This window comes from Mirounga angustirostris, unplaced genomic scaffold, assembly GCF_029215605.1.
Source record: "Mirounga angustirostris isolate CCGP_5_RB_7025 unplaced genomic scaffold, mMirAng1.0.hap1 SCAF_16, whole genome shotgun sequence".
Classification (NCBI taxonomy): domain Eukaryota; kingdom Metazoa; phylum Chordata; class Mammalia; order Carnivora; family Phocidae; genus Mirounga; species Mirounga angustirostris.
Window position 1 is genome coordinate 34,644,568 of NW_026991724.1, and position 18,628 is coordinate 34,663,195.

The 18,628-nt window shown below is 40.0% G+C and overlaps 2 protein-coding genes across 4 annotated transcripts in view; one reads left to right on the plus strand and one right to left on the minus strand.

Moving 5' to 3' along the window:
- The window catches only part of SIAH1 (siah E3 ubiquitin protein ligase 1), a 31,994-nt gene extending 17,529 nt beyond the window's left edge, over window positions 1-14,465 (plus strand). For 2 of the 3 annotated variants that reach the window (XM_045891158.3, XM_064580694.1), the window contains exon 2: window positions 12,497-14,465. In XM_045891158.3, the coding sequence (XP_045747114.1) occupies window positions 12,499-13,347 (849 nt within the window). In that variant the 5' untranslated portion in view covers window positions 12,497-12,498 and the 3' untranslated portion in view covers window positions 13,348-14,465. Of the gene's footprint in view, window positions 1-9,657; window positions 9,799-12,496 lie in introns of those variants that run through there. The other variant, XM_045891157.3, reaches the window with a different exon arrangement.
- LONP2 (lon peptidase 2, peroxisomal) overlaps window positions 4,382-18,628 on the minus strand; it is a 115,133-nt gene continuing 100,886 nt past the window's right edge. Inside the window, exon 15 of the mRNA XM_045891156.3 lies at window positions 4,382-9,777. Within this exon, the coding sequence (XP_045747112.1) occupies window positions 9,760-9,777 (18 nt within the window). The 3' untranslated portion in view covers window positions 4,382-9,759. The remainder of the gene's footprint in view (window positions 9,778-18,628) is intronic.

Below are 18,628 nucleotides of genomic sequence, written 5' to 3' on the forward strand. Positions count from 1 at the left end.
TTATTTTAAAGTGAATTCTAAATCTCAGGTGTGAATTCTCTTTAAGCTGTATATCAGTAAATGCATTCTACTTGCAGGGGCATCAGGGATAAGTGAGTTCTGCTTTTATACATATGCTGTTCCTTCTCCTTAGAATCCTTCATGCTGTTTTACTTGATTTAGTCATTCCTTCCAGAAATACTTGAGTACCTGGTCTGGGCTGGGTACTGTCCTAGGTGCTGGAGACACAAGCGTGAGCAAAACAAACAAGGTCTATTCTCATGAAGTTTCTCAGTGCAGAAGTTCTGAACCAGAAGTTGATGGTTCAGGGATCCTGGGAGTTCTCAAGACCCTTTGAGGGTCAAAACTGTTTTCACAATAATGAGACATGAGGGTAGGGTGGAGTTTCCCAGAGGCTACATGGTATGTGGCATCTTAACAGATTAAATGCAAAAGCAGGTCATAAATGTCTAGTTGCATTTTATTGTATCAGACATTGAAAAGATGTGCAAAAATGTGAAACACAGACATTTTTCTCCCTATTATGGAAAATATTTTTTATAAACATTTAACATGTCATGGATTTTTTTTACATGTAATGTAAATGTAATGGTAATTTTAAAATAAATACTTAAAAAATTTATTAGATTGAATTTCTAATATAGTAAATATCAGTACATATAAGCCACATAGACAAAAAGCTCTTTTGGAGTCCTCAGTAATTTTTTAAAAGTACAAAGTAGTAAAGAATAAGTTTTTTAAGTGCTCAACATCACTTGGCATCAGGGAAGTACAAATCAAAACCTCAATGAGATGCCACCTCACACCAGTTAGAATGGCTAAAATTAACAAGTTAGGAAACAACAGATGTTGGCGGGGATGTGGAGAAAGGGGAACCCTCCTACACAGTTGGTGGGAATGCAAGCTGGTGCAGCCACTCTGGAAAACAGTATGGAGTTTCCTCAAAAAGTTAAAAATAGAGCTACCCTATGACCCAGCAATTGCACTACTGGGTATTTACCTCAAAGATACACATGTAGGGATCCGAAGGGGCACCTGCACCCAACGTTTATAGCAGCAATGTCCACAATAGCCAAACTGTGGAAAGAGCCTAGATGTCCATCGATAGATGAATGGATAAAGAAGATGTGGTATATATATATATATATATATATATATATATATATATATATACACACACACACACACACACAATGGAATGCTATGCAGCCATGAGGAAAAAAAAAATTTTGCCATTTGCACCAACGTGGATGGAACTGGAGGGTATTATGCTGAGCGAAATAAGTCAATTAGAGAAAGACAAGTATCATATGATCTCATTGATACAAGGATTTGAGAAACAAGACAGAGGATCATAGGGGAAGGGAGGGAAAAATGAAACAAGACGAAACCAGAGAGGAAGACAAACCATAAGAGACTCTTAATCTCAGGAAACGAACTGAGGGTTGCTGGAGTGGTGGGGGGTGGGAGGAATGGGATGGCTGGGTGATGGACATTGATGAGGGTATGTGCTATGGTGAGCGCTGTGAATTGTGTAAGACTGTTGAATCACAGACCTGTACCTCTGAAACAAATAATCCATTATATGTTAATGAAAAAAAAAAGCCCCTCCCCCCGCCCATGGCTAGATAGGTTTAAAGGGTTTAGAAGTCATAGGATCAGCTATTCAGTTCGAAGGCAGTCAGTAGGCAGTTTGTAAATGAAAGGGCATAACTATGTTCCAATAAAACTACTTCCAGAAACTGGCAGCTGGCCTGCAGTTGTGGTTTGCCAACCACTGGTGTAAAGTGTTCCTGATAACAAAAAAGTTTGAGAACTTGAGTTATGAGTAAAAAGTTGGTGTTGTAGTTGGGAGGGAACAGGGTAGAAAATAATAGTCAGAATTTCAAATGGTGACATATTGTGAAGATAATTAGAAGGGTCATCTGGCCTTTAGATAAAGTGATCAGGAAAGGTACCTTAAGGAGCTGACTTTAGTTAACTGGTTACTTGTTCAAGGACTTAACTAGGTATCATCTTTTTTGATTAGAGATCCCTCTTGCATTGGGAGGGAAAGCAAATGATAGTTTAAATTTTTATTTTTATTTTGAAGGTTATTAGACTTAAATTCAGAAAAGATTAATTTTTTAAGTTGAATTATAGACTATCCAAAGCATATTTACTTAAAAGGATTGTGGAACGGGCCCCTGGCTGGCTCAGTCAGTTAAGTGTCCGACTCTTGATCTCAGCTCAAGTCTTGTTCTCCGGGTTGTGAGGTCAAGCCCTTTGTTGGGGGATTTAGATAGATAGATAGATAGATAGATAGATAGATAGATAGATAGATAGATAGGTAGGTAGAGGAAATTATACAGCCTGGGTTAGAACATTGACTTAAGTTACATGACATTTAGCAAGTTATTTGTATCGTTTTTCTTTTCTGAAAATGAAAGTTGGTTAAAATTTCTTCCAAATTTAAAATTTCTGGTATGTTTGTTTGCTTTGCCTAGGTTGCCATTTGCCCCCCTCCGCCCATCCCTTCTAAGTCTGCCCCGATCAGATAAGCTCCAACTTCCATAATTTACTGGTTTTATGATCTGAAACATTTATTTTGTAAATTTATTTTCTTACCTGTGAGGTAGGGGATAGATGCCTAACCTGGAAGCTCACTGAAATGGTGAAATAAAATCAGTGTATGTAAACCTTCGAGGACGATACCTAGTACATACTAGGTGTTTAATAAATGTTTGGGGCAGCTGTTTTAATGAAAATGGAGAAAGGTCTCTATTTTGCCTCATTATTTAGCTTGCTGACCCTGCAGCCTGTTTAGACTATAGCAGTAAGAACAAAAGCAACAACAAACAGGCAAGGTCCAGTGAGAGGCATGACAATTAAATATGAAAACTCATGTAGAGTGGTTAAGGAAGTATAAGAGCAGTATCATTCAAATTTATGTAGCCATTCCAACTTCAGGGAAAGGACAGGGAAACAGCCATCCTTGCCACCAAAATCTTGATTCCCTTGTTGGAGATTGAGGGTATTGACATAATGAAAAAATGCTTTACTATACCAAGACAAAAGGTAATTTTAGCAAAACTAAATTAGAATTGATTTCTTTTGGAATGCAATGCAATGCAAAACAAAGATTGAAATTATGAGAAAAAAATATGTGACCATAAGATAGATCTAGCAGGGTCAGTATCAGAATTATGTGCAGAAAAGAAACTAATAGATGGGAAGGATCAAAGAATAATTAGAAGAGAAGTCCACAAAGGTGAAAGATTTGAACCTTTGGATTGAAAAGACTCACCTAGTGTTTTGTTCAGCAAGTGCTGATGGCATATACATAGATGTTTTGGTGGAATTTTTTTTTTTTTTAGGATTTTATTTTCAAGTAATCTTTACACCCACGGCAGGGCCTGAACTCACAACCCTGAGATCAAGAGTTGCATGCTCCACCAACTGCCAGCCGGATGCCCTGGTGAAAATTTCTTTCAGAGACAGAGTCCAACAAGCCAGCGAGAAAATGTTACCTGCCAAGGAATAAGAATAAAAATGGCAGTAGATTTTTCATCTACATCATTACATGTCAAAAGATCATGAGCAGAATTTACATAGTTCTCAGGGGAAAAGGGTGTGACTAGAATTGTAAACCTGTGCATTTTCTGTAAGAGCTTCAGACTGCCAAGATTGAGACTCTTGTATGTCCTTTCTGAAAACTTTCTTGAGGTATGGTGGCTGTGCCAAAAAATGAATCATAATTAAGGATTCAAGGGGAAAAATGGGTATTTGTCTTATTTTTTAAAAGTTTTTATTGTAATTCCAGTACAGTTGACATACAGTGTTCCGTTAGTTCCAGGTGTACAATATAGTGATTCAGCAGTTCCATACATCACCCAGTGCTCATCACACAAGTGCACTCCTAATCCCCAAGGATGGGTATTTGTTTTGTGATATGATTGTGAGAAATGAAACCAGAATGGTTGCAGTTAGGTTTAAATGATTGTTTTGACACAGTTTTGAAGTTTAGTATAATCTTTATTTTGGCAGGTGAGAAAGAGAAAGTTTTACTATTAGCATGGTAAAAATGGGCTTGCCTTGTTTTGGGAGATGTTAGTATTTTTATTCTTGATTTAATAAATTGTAGATTCGATGTGAAATAAAAATATCATGTAGTAGCTAGTAAAATAGAATTGGGATATAGAACCATGCTGTCCAACAAAACTTTCTGCAGTTGTGAAGACATGGTTGTGCTGTTTTGCATTCCCACCATCAGAGTGCTTATTAGTGCTTGGTATTGCCTGTTAAGTTTGGCAATTCTAGCTAGTTTTAGAGTTATGATCCAGAAGTTTGGAGAACATATTAATATTAATGGCAAATTATTTCTCTTTTGGTTCAAGAAAGGCAGTTGAGATTTTTTGGGACCTAAGGTAATGACTTACACATACATATTTTGACTATATCCTCAATATCCTACCAAAAGACCCAACCAATTCATAAAAAACACTCTGCCGTGACTTGGTGCTGATACACCATCTTCTCTTCCCCCCCCCCGTCCCCCCACCAAAAGAGAATGACTATGCAGAGACTTTGCTGAGACTATGGAAACTCTCAGACTGAAACTTTCTTAACCTCCAACTTCCTGAGCTAGACATCTTCTGTCTTCTTTGTTCTTACCATGGAGAAAGTATTTCTTCTAAAAAGGTCTAGTCACTCTGTCTTGACTTTTGAATCCCCCATCACCAAGAATTTTATTTTATCACATAGCTCCATTTCTTGGGATTACTACCCTCTTTTCTGGACTCTATCAGCATTCACTATATTCTGGTCTCTCCCATTTAAAAAAGAAAAAAAGGAACCAAGTGGACAACTTCTCTGGGCCTTTCAGCCACTCTCTAACTTGCCTCTCTCCACAGCCATGCTTTTTGTTAACAGAGCATTCTCTTCAGTCTCCTTTGGTCTGATTTATGCACCAGCCATATCTCATCTCCAAGGTTGCTCTTGCAGAGGTCACCAGAAACTTCTATAATGCCAACCCATGAACACCTGTTAGGCATGATCATACTTGACCTCTCAGCAGATTCCACATGGTTGACTGTGCCATTATTTTTACTACTTCTTACCATAGATTTTTTGTTATTTATATATTTGCACCTTTTACCAGATCACCATTTCTAAATTACTTATTTTGATCCATTTCTTGATTATTTTTAATCAGTTAAGAAGGGTTCATGGGTGCTATATATTCCATGAATTCTTGCATGTTCAAGCATGTCTGCTTGTTGCCTTTTAATTTTTTTCAGATTACAGAAAGAGTACAAGTTCTCTATATAATAAAGCATACTTTATTCTAATATTTGTACATGTGAGTGTTTATAGATCTTCTTGTCTGTACCTTCCCTTGACTTCTGAGATACTGCTCTCTCCTGCTTTTCTCTCACCTTCGCTTTCCTTTTCGGTTGTTCAGGTTTTTGCTACTCCTGTGAGCCTCAGCCAGCAGTTGGCCACACCTACGGTTGAAAATGCAGAATCTCAGGCCCAGCTTCAGAATAATTCTGATTCTAAGACAGAACCTGCAATAAGATCCCTAGATGATTAGTTGGCACCATAAAGTTTGAGAACTGTTGCAGTCTAGGCCACTGCCTCTCATCAGTGAACTCTTCAATCTTTAAATGTTGGGATTTCTTTTATTTTAGGCGTGCTCCTCTTCCCTGTGATTTCAGATAGCATTGTGTGTTAATGCCTCCTCCTCTGCGCTCTGAACTCCTATACATCAACTGCTTTTCTGCCAAGATCTCTCACAGGCATCTAGATCACTCCCACTTTGCATTTCATCTGCTACTATACTGCAGTATCTAGCATAGTGTCTAGTGGGTTCTGATTCAGTATAGGCTGTTTTTTTTTACTGGGGTGGAAGTCTCAAAATAGAGTGATTTCTGCAGTAAAAAGGCAAATGTACATTGCTTTACACATTTGAATTGGGGTTTGCACTTTCCATTTACTGGGCTGTCACCTTTGTTCAGACTTCTGTTTTTACAGCAGATCATTTTACCAGATTATTGTCCTGGGCTTTCTCCATTTCAGATCACCAGTCTTACTAGATATAAGTAACTCTTCTTCTATAGCAGCGGAATTTTCAGAATTACCTTCAGGAAAATAGAGATTTTAGGAAAATACATACAATTTAAATTCATCATATTACTTTGCTACAGTTTTGGAAATTAAAAATGGTTGTTTAATTTTTTTCCTTAGCATTATTGTTTTATAATGAAGTTTGATTTTTTTTTTTTTAACTTTTGGCATTTTAAGCTGTTAAATTTTTAAGGAGACTTGGATTAAATTTAATTTTGTCAGTGTGTGAGAGGTAAATCTTAAAATAGATTTTTAACATAACATTTTCTGCATAATACCCTTCACAATGTCAAATGTAGAAAGTACTTCTTTTGCAAAAAGGACTTAAAGGATGAAAGCCCTTAAATGTTTTGGATGGAGTTTATTTAACCCATTGATTCCTAATAGAACAAATTCATAATATGAACCTATACTTTATTTTACAGTGAATATTATATCATTTCTAGGAGTAATTTTTGGAGAAGTAAAAGAAGGCTGGAGATATTTGCATCCTATCTTTTTTACTAAATTAAAAATGCAAATTTCACTTCTTACTTTTTTTTTTTTTAATATTTTATTTATTTATTTGAGAGAGAATGAGAGACAGAGAGCATGAGAGGGAGGAGGGTCAGAGGGAGAAGCAGACTACCTGCCGAGCAGGGAGCCCTATGCGGGACTCGATCCCGGGACTCCAGGATCATGACCTGAGCCGAAGGCAGTTGCTTAACCAACTGAGCCACCCAGGCGCCCTCACTTCTTACTTTGACACTTGTTTTCACAACTCTCAATCAGACTAGTCTTGATAAAGCAGTTTATTTATTGTCCCCTTTGAAGAAAAAAATTGCTAAAAATTACGTCTATATCATGCCCAAGGCTGTACCTCCTCTGTATGTTGTTTGTAACTTGCTCTACAATACACTGTGATCCTTTTTTGCATGTGTGAGTACATTTCTCCATGTTAAACCTTTATTTGTAAGTAACTGTATTAGCTTCCTGTTGCTGCTGTAACATAACATTGTCACAGGTTCAGTGGCCGGTGTTAAGGATGCAGACATCTTTGAGGGGGGCATTATTTGCCTGCCATAGTAACATTGTGTAAACTTCAAAAAATAGTTGTTGTGTATTACTAGGTATTAGGTATGACTAATCAGAAATTGTTCATCAGTCCTTTATAAAAAGAAACCAAGTTTTCCACATGAAATCAAGAATAAAAGTTTAAGTCCATCCACTTTTACTCTAAGTATGTTAATGTGACAAAGCAATGATTAAATGCTCTGAAATTACTGAGGGCATTGAAGGCTGATTATAAAATGTTTTGATGTAGATTAAAGTCTACTCAAAATTAATACCAAACTGGGCTTGAGATGTAGGCTTTAGAAAGTATAGGTACTAGGTCATTCTTCCTAAATTTTGGATTTTTGTTAACTTTTTTTTAATGGGCTTGTCTTAGTGTAATATAATTTTTGTGAAATTTTAAGCTCTTTGTAAAACCAGTGTAAATATTCTACCTAGTCGAGAAATTTATTAAGGTTTATTGTGCTAAAGGTTAGTTAAATGGCAGTTGATCTTTGGCAGACATGTTTGATCACCTTTACGAACTCCAGAGTATCTTTTGGAACCCACACATTTAAAGTATCTTTTGTAACCCACACATTTAAACTATCTTTTGGAACCCACTAACTAGTAGGTGACCTCAAGCAAGGCGAGAAAGTTTGGAGATGTCGGGTGAATATATATTTTGGAGTATGTACCATCTATGATATACATAAATTACCCATCTCCCTTAATCCAGACAAAATCTGTGTGAGGCTGGAAATACTGTCCCAGTTTTATGGCTGAGCAGGTGGTGAAGACTGGGTTTGAATCCAACTGTGTGTAGGTGACTCCAGAATGCCTACGCTTTTATTGTCCTGACTCACTTGTTGAGAGGTTTGTGTGTAGGTTAATGGTTTTCAGATGGTGCTATAAGTCTCTGTAACAGATCCTTTGGAAGTTTGGGAAAAATGATTTTTTTTTTCTCAGAATCATTCCTTCCCTTTGACTTGTTTTATACATTTCGGTTCAGTTTTAACTGTTTGGAAAGAGTTTCCCTGCCTAAAACATTTGGAGTCTCCTGCCCTAGAAACCTGAGACCTTTCTAGAATGAATATTTATTAGAAAATAAAAATTTAAGTAATAATTTGTCAGTGAACAGTCTTTATCTAATTTTAATGATATTTCTATTCCTAATGATGTTTTGTGTAGCCTAATATTAAAATGAGGTTGAAGTGTTTGAACACACTATTAAGAGGGCTGGGAAGTGATTAGAATTAAGATTTGATGTGGAAAGTGGGTAATCTGCAACTTACTGCACAGAGTTCACTCCCACTACAGCTCCTGCTGCGTGTGAAGGCTGCCCTGTAAGCATGATGTAATGACAGGTTAAACCCCGGAGTGTACTACCTGACGCAGTGCAAATCTGAGGCCCAAGACTTTATTGGGGCACGGGTAATGCTTCTTTAAAAACACAACAAGCTTCTCTGTTTAATGAGGCCATTTAAGATGGTTTTCCCAGAGTGGGAAGAGAGTATAATCTCAGTTTGGAGGTTGAAGGAGTTTAATATGGTTATGTAGTGTTTACTACTCTCACTGCAATCTTTTCGAAGGGAGAGAAGGAGTTGCAAGTATGGTGCCAACAGGGGTAGAAGTAGAGGAGTGAGTTAGAACTGAGGAAATACGGTAGTTGACGCCCGGTAAATAGTGAATGAAGTGCGGAGAATGCTTTTACTCTATGTTCACATGGTTAACCAGGAGGAGAGCACTTGTCTGGCCATATATGTCCCATATACCCTGTGTAGGTCTTAGGTTGAAATCATACAAAATTGCCAGTATCTGTTTTGTTCTACAGAAAGGCATGTTTCAATCTAAATGTAAGCTTGTGGAACTGCTGAGGTCGCAGTGTTGCTGGGGGTCAAGGGTAGGGTTGGAGGTGCGCTGCGCAATGCCCCGGGGCAGTCCTGGGCTGGGAGGGCGGAGCTTGCAGGCGTGCCCACAGCGTCAGCCCCGCCCCTGCAGGCCCCGCCCCGCCAGCCCCGCCCCATGCTAGCTGCGCCGCGAGCCTGGGGCCGGCTGGCACTGCGGGCTGGAGCAGGCTTGCCCAGCAGCGGCCAGGCCCCAGCCCTGGGCTCCGCGTGGCTCTCCCGGCGGGTCGGACCCTATCGTAGCTCCAGAGCTGGCTCCGAGGGCGCGCTTACTCCAGCCTCCTCGCACTCTACAGCCCCGTCCTTCACCCAAGCTGGCTAGCTAACGAATGTGAGGAAGACAGACTTGCAAGACTGACGGTTTAGGGCCCAGCGGAGGACAGCTCAGTGATGGCGCCCATTTTTGGAAACGCAGGCGAATTTGAGCTCGCAGGGAGGTGTGGTCGACTTCTGCTGGGACGGGAGAGGCTTCATTTCTCTGCTGCTGCGGTGGCCGGTGCTTCGGAAGAGTGAAATGGAGTGTTATAGAGCAGGGCACTTACCTTCGCTTCTTGAAAACTTGAACTCGGACATGCGTAGGAACAGAAGGTGCCCAGGAGGGGCCTCTGTTAAAAATCGTATTTGCTTCTGGGGGAAAGGCTATGAGCACCCTGACTTCTCATGACCGGGAAGTCTCCCTTACCTTTTCTGTACTCCTGGAGGGGCGTCTTGCTCACATGTTTACCAGCAGCTGGGACAAGGAAGAGAAAAGGTATTGCCGTTAATAGACTGGGTTGCTGAAACTATGAAACGGGAAAGTTCTTGTAAGCCAGTGGAATCTGGATCAGGGAGTGGCTGCAATGTAATTGAGCTCGAATTTGCAGCTCTGTTTCTTTTGATCAGCTGTACTTTTCTCTGTTTTAAACTAAGCTTCAGGTTACGTCATCACTCCTGCAGGGTTGTCTAAAGACACTTGAGCCCTTGGTTCCTACTGCAGGGCTGTTGTGTGGTTGGGTTCTTTTTGTTTGAAGATGGAGCTGGGTTCTACCTTTGGAGCTTTGGGAGGTTTTAGCAGCTGCTGCCCTGTAATACCTTCATTCACAAGAAATACCGGCCTCATTTCACTTGTTTTCAGTCTTTAGATAGGGATTTAAATTGTGCTTTCTACAGCGTTTGGAAAAATTAAGATATATTGTAACATAAGCCCGAATGATTGATGATCAGTGTACAGCTATTTGCTAGGTTAGGAAATGAAATGATAGTGATTTTCTGCTTATATTTTCCTAGTTCTAATATGTTGAATACAAACTGATTTTACTGCCCCTTGATGTGATTAGCTTGTTTTGGTTTAGTGATTTGAAAAGGCATTGGTGGTTTAGACTGTTTTGTGCTCAGGGAACCACTTTTCCAATTCGAATGTTGCTCATAAGTGAACAGTATAAAATGGACCATGAAACAGGCATATATATGGGGCATTTTGGCAATGCTAAGCGCATTGTTTCCAAGTGATGGAAAGTGAGTGCATCATCATATGCACAAAGAATCTAACACCTGGGTTCTACAGTGTTTCAGATGATGAGAATTGATTCCTGTTGTCCCTAAGTCCGTGTGATAAGCCACATTATGATGGAATTTTGTACTTTTGTAAACTCTTGAATTGTAGAATATTAGTCCACTTAGTTGACAGTGGACTTAATCTTTTTTTGGGGGGGGGCAGCTTCAGCCCTCACTTGAGGTGTCTATCCTTGAGTAATCTAGAATTCAAATTGCATTTATATGGTCACATTGGTAACCAGCATTGTTTTTTCAAAGTCACATTCTTTGCAACAGAATAACAATTATAATTGGGAAAGCTTTAAATTTGAGGCAATAAATTTTAATTTTGTTAGAAATATGGCTTATATAGTTATTGGGAATACAGTCTTAGGACATTAGTAGACTGATATTTTGTTACCCCCGAGACAAATATGGCCTGTCATATCCTAGCAAAGGTAGTTTCCTGGGAAAGTTGTTTATCTTTCATTTAGCCTGATAAGTTGCATTGTTGTCATTTCTTCCAAGTGACATTTATCTCTTAAATAGTATTTATTACTGTACTGATGAATGCTTCAGGAACACTGGTGAACCCTAGGGTACAAGGAATTCTTAACCTGTTCACTACACTGTCCCCAGGGTTGTGTGTGTCTCTCTGGTGCTTTTATCTTTATTCTTTATTTACCTTCTTTTCTGGCTCTTCTTTCCCTTTGCAAATTATATCTGATTTGTATTGTGGAATGGAAGTAGATTAGAAAGATGTACTTTCTCTAAGTACCAGACTAAGAACTTTTGAAGATGGCCTTCTAATTTCTCCTCTCTTCCTCCCACTTTTGAGGTACTGACCAGTAGGAAATAAGATTAATACATAGCTGATGTTAATTCTAGGGGAAAACTTACTAGATGAAGATGGATGATGGGATGGCAGCATACCCTTCCCCTGGTGACCCCCCTCCATTCCCTAAATCTGTGTCCAAAGCAGATTACTGTTACCATTACGCAGAGCTAATCAGAGCTAACGTCCTGGTGATCCTTTGGATCGCTTGTGACTCCCTGTAACTGTTGGGAGCTGACCTAGAATGGGAAAGAAAGAGACTGAGCAGGGGAATTGAACACAGAGGGAGGGGAAAGTTCATTGAAAACGCATTTGATTTGAACTTAAGCTACTTTAACACAGGGTTTCTTTCTTTCTTTTTTAAAGATTTTGTTTATTTATTTAATTGACAGAGAGAGAGACAGCGAGAGAGGGAACACAAGCAGGGTGACTGGGAGAGGAAGAAGCAGGCTTCCCACCAAGCAGGGAGCCTGATGCGGGGCTCGATCCCAGAACCCTGGGATTATGACCTGAGCTGAAGGTAGTCGCTTAACCAACTGAGCCCCCCAGGTGCCCCAACACAGGATTTCTTTAGTTGTTGATGGTCCAGTTTCTTTTTCAGCATTTATCCCATGTTGTCTAGTTCATCCAAGCAGATTTTTAATATATTTTTTTTTTTAAGAAAGGGAATTCTAGGGCGGCCTGGGTGGCTCAGTTGGTTAGGCGACTGCCTTCGGCTCAGGTCATGATCCTGGAGTCCCTGGATTGAGTCCCGCATCGGGCTCCCTGCTCGGCAGGGAGTCTGCTTCTCCCTCTGACCCTCCCCCCTCTCATGCTCTCTATCTCATTCTCTCTCAAATAAATAAAATCTTTAAAAAAAAGAATTCTACATGTGTCTTGGAACATTTTGATAAAAGAGATTTTATCTGGTATACAACTCCTTATAATCAAAACGCATAATTTGTGTAATTTATGGTTTTTTAAATCTTTTATTTTTTTGCTCATAGTACATTTTGCATGAAACTTAGGTATTTTGGCATGCCAACATTATTTATAAAACAAGTGATAGTTGTAATTCTTTTTCTCCTGCCTCCTTTTATTTTTATTTATGTTCTTGTTACAGAAATGAGCCGCCAGACTGCAACAGCATTACCTACTGGAACCTCGAAGTGCACACCGTCCCAGAGGGTGCCCGCCCTGACTGGCACAACTGCATCCAACAATGACTTGGCGAGTCTTTTTGAGTGTCCGGTCTGCTTTGACTATGTGTTACCGCCCATTCTTCAGTGTCAGAGTGGCCATCTTGTTTGTAGCAACTGTCGCCCGAAGCTCACATGTTGTCCGACCTGCCGGGGCCCTCTGGGATCCATTCGCAACTTGGCTATGGAGAAAGTGGCCAATTCCGTACTCTTCCCTTGTAAATATGCCTCTTCTGGATGTGAAATAACTTTGCCACACACAGAAAAAGCAGACCACGAAGAGCTCTGTGAGTTTAGGCCTTATTCGTGTCCGTGCCCTGGTGCTTCCTGTAAATGGCAAGGCTCTCTGGATGCTGTCATGCCCCATCTGATGCATCAGCATAAGTCCATTACGACCCTACAGGGAGAGGATATAGTTTTCCTTGCTACAGACATTAATCTTCCTGGTGCTGTTGACTGGGTGATGATGCAGTCCTGTTTTGGCTTTCACTTCATGTTAGTCTTGGAGAAACAGGAAAAGTACGATGGTCACCAGCAGTTCTTTGCAATTGTACAGCTGATAGGAACACGCAAGCAAGCTGAAAATTTTGCTTATCGACTTGAGCTAAATGGTCATAGGCGGCGATTGACTTGGGAAGCGACGCCACGCTCTATTCATGAGGGAATTGCCACAGCCATTATGAATAGTGACTGCCTAGTCTTTGACACCAGCATTGCACAGCTTTTTGCAGAAAATGGCAATTTAGGCATCAATGTAACTATTTCCATGTGTTGAAATGGCAATCAACATTTTCTGGCCAGTGTTTAAAACCATTGCATTCAATTTCACAGAGAATAAGGCACCCATCTGCCTGTCAACCTGAAACTTTTGGTAGGTGGAAGCTAAACACATGAAGGTAAATAAAAGGAAAGGCTGTTAAATACAGGAAACAGTTGCATGTAGTAACACTAATATATTTAAAAATAAGTCAACAGTAAACCACTGAAAAAATATATATATACACCCAAAATGGGCATCTTTTGTATTAAGAAAGGAAGCATTGTAAAATAATTCTGAATTTGTGTTGTAGATTGAGTGTACTGTTGAAAAATACTGGGTTTTTGTTTCGTGTGTTTGCCGGCGAGTTGCTGTGTGTGTGCGCGTGTGTATGTGTGTGTGTGTGTGTGTGGTTTTTTTTTTTTTTTTCCTTTAACCGACAAGCCATGTTGCGTGGTCTTGGACCACTGCTTTTCCCCTTTGTGAGTCAATACATAGTGCTGCTGTGTGTGTATATTTTTTTTGTGTATTTGCTAATTTTTATTAATTCTAGTTTTTCATTAAATAAATTTGACTTTCTTTTCTGTAATTCAGGTTTTTCCTCACTTTTTTTTGTACCTTTTTAAAGTTAGTGTCTTTTTGGTATGCATAATTGTTTATGGTAAAGTTTATACATATGTGTTCAATACGTATTTTCTTTTCCCCCATTAATCAGTTCATTAGAAATATTTTACATTCAACTCTTTTGAGAAGATACGAGTTCCAGAAAGGAAAGGTAACAGCAGAATTATCAGAAGCTATTTAAAGCAGCTGTAAGATGGTCTCTGTCTGTCTGTGTCTCTCTTTTTCTCCAGCTGAGTCAGACCTTTGAACTTACTCTTTGAAAGGTTAGGGAATACTGATTTTTTTTTTTTAATACTGGAAAAAAGAAATCAGGCTTTTTTTTTTTTCCTTTCAAATATCTTGGACAAATCACATGTTTAAAATTTGTTCTTGTATTTATTGGTTTTGCAGAAGAAGGCATCGTCTTACAGTTTGTAATCAAAAGCAAATCATTTGTTTAAAAAAAGGCAGTTTGCAAAAAATGTTTTTGGTCTTTTATAATTCTCATTAAAAGAATATCTGGCAAATTAAAACTTTTATGTGTCTGCTTTAGCTCTAAGTTTGATTAAAATCCAAAGTTATTTTCCTGTTCAATTCTGTACTTCATAACCGAAAAAAGTGTGCTGTATTTTGAAGTGTGATAGATTTATTCTAAGAATGGGTATATGGTCTCTGTATACAGAGTCTTGATTTCGTCTCTCTTGCTGACATTTTTCTTCTCACAGCTCTGTTAGGAGACTAATTTAAGTTAAAATGCTAATCACTTTTTTTCCCCTTAAAAAAAACAAAAACAAAAAACAGTTAAGACTGAGTTAGTATTTCATAGCCTAATGGAGATGAGCCTGGGCCCTACAGCAGCCTTCCAGGGACCTACATGCCAGTTGTAGCTCTAGCCCGTTTACCAGCTATGGGACCTTGGGCCCCTGTTTACTAATGTGTAAAATGGGGTTAATTATGTAGCTACCCCAAAGGGTTACATGGGATACCAGTAAGTTACCTAGAACAGTGCTTTGCACGTAATAAGCACCCAACAAATGTTAGCTGCTATTATTACGCCTTTAACTAAGCACCATACTGATAACTGTTGCTAATTACCCTGAGGCACCTAACAAGATTCTGAAATTGCCTTCTGAATGACTGAAGATCATTTTATTTTGTGTGGCTTTTATGGGTATACTAAACTTTGCAAGTCAGTTAAAATTAATTGGACTGCCCCCTTATCCCAACAGCAATTCTGGATAACAGGATTTACTTCTGTTTACCATTTTCAGAATGAAGATTTGTATAGTCTCTTCCCCTACCTAAGCATTATTTTTTGAATTGGTTATCACATGCTTGTGTAGCCATTTTTGTGGTGAAAGGGAATAGGTCAGCCACAAACGTGTATCTTGGTCTATTCCTGTTAGCATGTGTGTTTAGAAAAGCAACTTTCCCCCTACATTTGATGTATTGAGTACTTTTATGGAGGTATATCATTTTGCTTTTACAGTATTTTAAAGTGTTTCTTGGCTAGTAGTATAATGCTCAGTGTAGGGTTTTGAAGTTAGAAAATAGCCCACACTAGATCTCTGGAACTCTTTCTGTTCAGAGATGACTAAGAACATTTTTATTTTTTGAGTCCTTTGTATTTACTTGTGCTTACACACTTATCTTGAAATCATGTAATTTTGTAACCCCCTCATGCCCTCACACGTAACTTTAATAATCTTGGAAAGACCTTGGGTAGGTTTTGGGAAACCTTAGTGGGGATTGACTAGAATTTTAGCCAGTTCTCCTGACTTTAGGTACTGCTTTGTCCAGTTTGTCCATGTAAATCTTTTCCAGCGTTTATAAATAACCTGTGAACATTTATATATGTTTTCTCATTATATTCTTGGAATTCCTTTTTATTTTTTTAAGGTCTTGATACTTTTATCATCGCTTTCTGGAGAGGTTTCGGTGGACGCTTAGAGTAGCAGTGTGAAGGATTTTCCCGTTCATTGTAACTTCATGTTTTGCAAATTTGTAAGATAAGATAGTAAATTTTGTGTGTTTGACATCTAGTAAGTTATCTTTGTTAACTATATTTTAAGTCCTCTTCATATTCTTGGTCTACAGGGATGATGATATCTATAGCCACATGCCTTGGTTCACTTGAGATCTTAAATCATCCTTGTTAAAATCAATAGGCTGCTTTCTCCTATTAATGCCCTGCCTCGTTTTTTTGGTATCTTGGTGTTTTCTTCAGGGAACTGTATAGGGCTAGGGTAGGTGATACTCTTTAATTTGGTCTTTCGCATTTATCTTCTTAAACTTGAATTTGTCCTGTTGAATTGAATCATGGGCCAGTTTAATATGTTGATGGGGAACAGGTTTTTGTTTTGATCTGAGTGATTTTTATTATAATGTTGCTTAATTTTTTTTAAGGCCCACCCAGTTTCTGCAAACTACATGTATGGGAGTGGCTATCGATATTTTGGTCACCAAAAATCCTAGTGCTCTCCCCACCCCCCCACATTTAATTATAGGAAAGTTTGCCTCATTTCAGTGGTTCTAACTGGAAAATAGGAATTCAGCCTACTCTACTCTCAGCACTTGATTACCTCACAACATGGATGGCACCCACCAGGTATCTCCTGGTGGTAGACGTCACTAGTCACTGTGTCCAAAGATGGGAATCCAAATCCTCTGCATTTCTAGCAGCCACTACCAGAGATGGCACTGGCAATGAAACCATTTGCATTCCCACTCTTCATGAAGAGAATCTGTGCTGTGAGCAGAAAGCAAGTCTTGAGCAATGTCAAGGAAGAAGAGGAAAGAAGGAAATCCTGGTGTTCTGCTCAGCACATGCACTTTTTTGCCCCCCTCTTATTAAAAAAACAAAAAACCAGGTATATTTAGTAGCCTTTAAATACCACTCATAGAACCAGGAGACAATATTTGTAATCACAGATTTATAAACTGATGTTAAATATTTTATCCATCACTTAGATGGCATTTTTCACTATAATCGAAAGCATTAAAGACCTCTGCCCCTGACACAGTTATCGGTAAGGTTCAAATAAAAGAGGCAGAGTCCAGTAAAAAACATATATGTTTTAAGCAGACCATACAGAATTTCTTGATTACCACTTAAAGCTTTATTTAGTTTTAATACTTGAAGAGTTTTGAAAGCTCGTAAGTAAAAGGCATGCGGAGTACTGGTTAAATACATCCAAGCCTTCGCCTCCAGCCCTACTGAGACTTGGAGTTAACATTTTCAATAAAAAACCTCAGCTGACTGATACAAAGGGTGTTTGGATAACCCTTTAAAAAACAATGCGAGGAAAAGATCCTCAGCATCACTAGTCATTGGGGAAACGCAAGTCAAAATCAAGAGCTGCGGCTTCACACCCTGACAATGGCTATTCCCAAAAAGGAAACGGCGGCGAGGAGTGGAGAAGTTGGGGTCTTTGTGTATTGCTCGTGGGGATGGCAAATGGTGCAGCAAACGCTGTGGAGGCAGAGTTTGGGGGTTCCTCACAAAGGTAAGCAGGGACTCACCCTGAGAACAGCAACTCTGCTGCTGGGTATATGCCCAGAACTGAGCAGCAGGGACAGGGACCGCCGTACACGGTTTGTGGCAGAACTCCCCGCAACGGCCCAGAGGCGGAACCAAGCCAGATGGCCTCGGGTGAACGGAGGTGGGCCATGGTGCCCACGGTGTGCACACGGTGGACGCGTTCCGATGCACGTGGTCAACATGGCTAAACCCTGACAAGCACGTGACGTAGGTCACGCCAAAGCTTGAAGTAGCTGGAAGAGGCAAATGCGCAGACAGAACGGTTCCAGGGAGGTGGGTGGAAGAAAGGGGAGCTACTATTCAGTGGGTACAGTTTGAAGATCATGGAGAAGCTCTGGAGAGAGCGGTGATGTTACACAGCATTGTGAATGTAATTAATGTCCCTGAATTATACACTTAAAACTGGCCAAAATGGTAAATTCTGCTCTCTTGTCTCAAAAAAACCCGAGTAAGAACCTTAAAAAACCAAAACCAGGGCGCCTGGGTGGCTCAGATGGTTGAGCGTCTGCCTTCGGCTCAGGTCATGATCTCAGGGTCCTGGGATCGAGTCCCGCATCGGGCTCCCTGCTCCACGGGAAGCCTGCTTCTCCCTCTGCCTTTCTCTCTCGCTCTGTCTCTCATGAATAAATAAAATATTAAAAACAAAACAAAACAAAACCAAAACCAGTGCCAGGGGCACGCAGGGCTCTCCGCGGGCTCCGTTAGGGAGGGCGGCGGGCTGCAGGCGCGAGGGCGCCGAAGCAGCATCCGGGACCCCAAGAAGGCGGTAAGTCCCACCCTTCAGTGTGCTTGGCGGCCGCTGCTGGGTGTAGGAGGCCTCGCGATTGGGGTTTGGATCAGCTCCCTCTGCTTGCTGAAAATGGACTAACAGCATCCTCTCTTCCTTCCCGGTTTAAAGATGGCTGCATAGAAGAGAGAAAACCTGAACAGTGAGAGGACAGTCAGGGAACTTGTTTTTAAGTGTCCCGATGCTTGCTCTCCCGCTGGCCATAACGAGCCCCCTATCTGGAGCCCTAGATTCGGATTTGTAATTCAGGGCACGTTCACTTCTCACCAGCAGGCATCTGGGTAACTTGCGGACCCCGTGCTCATCCGAGGCAGTCCAAGTATCTTAGCCTGTTGTAACATTTTGTAATAGAAGAGTCTATCGTTAGA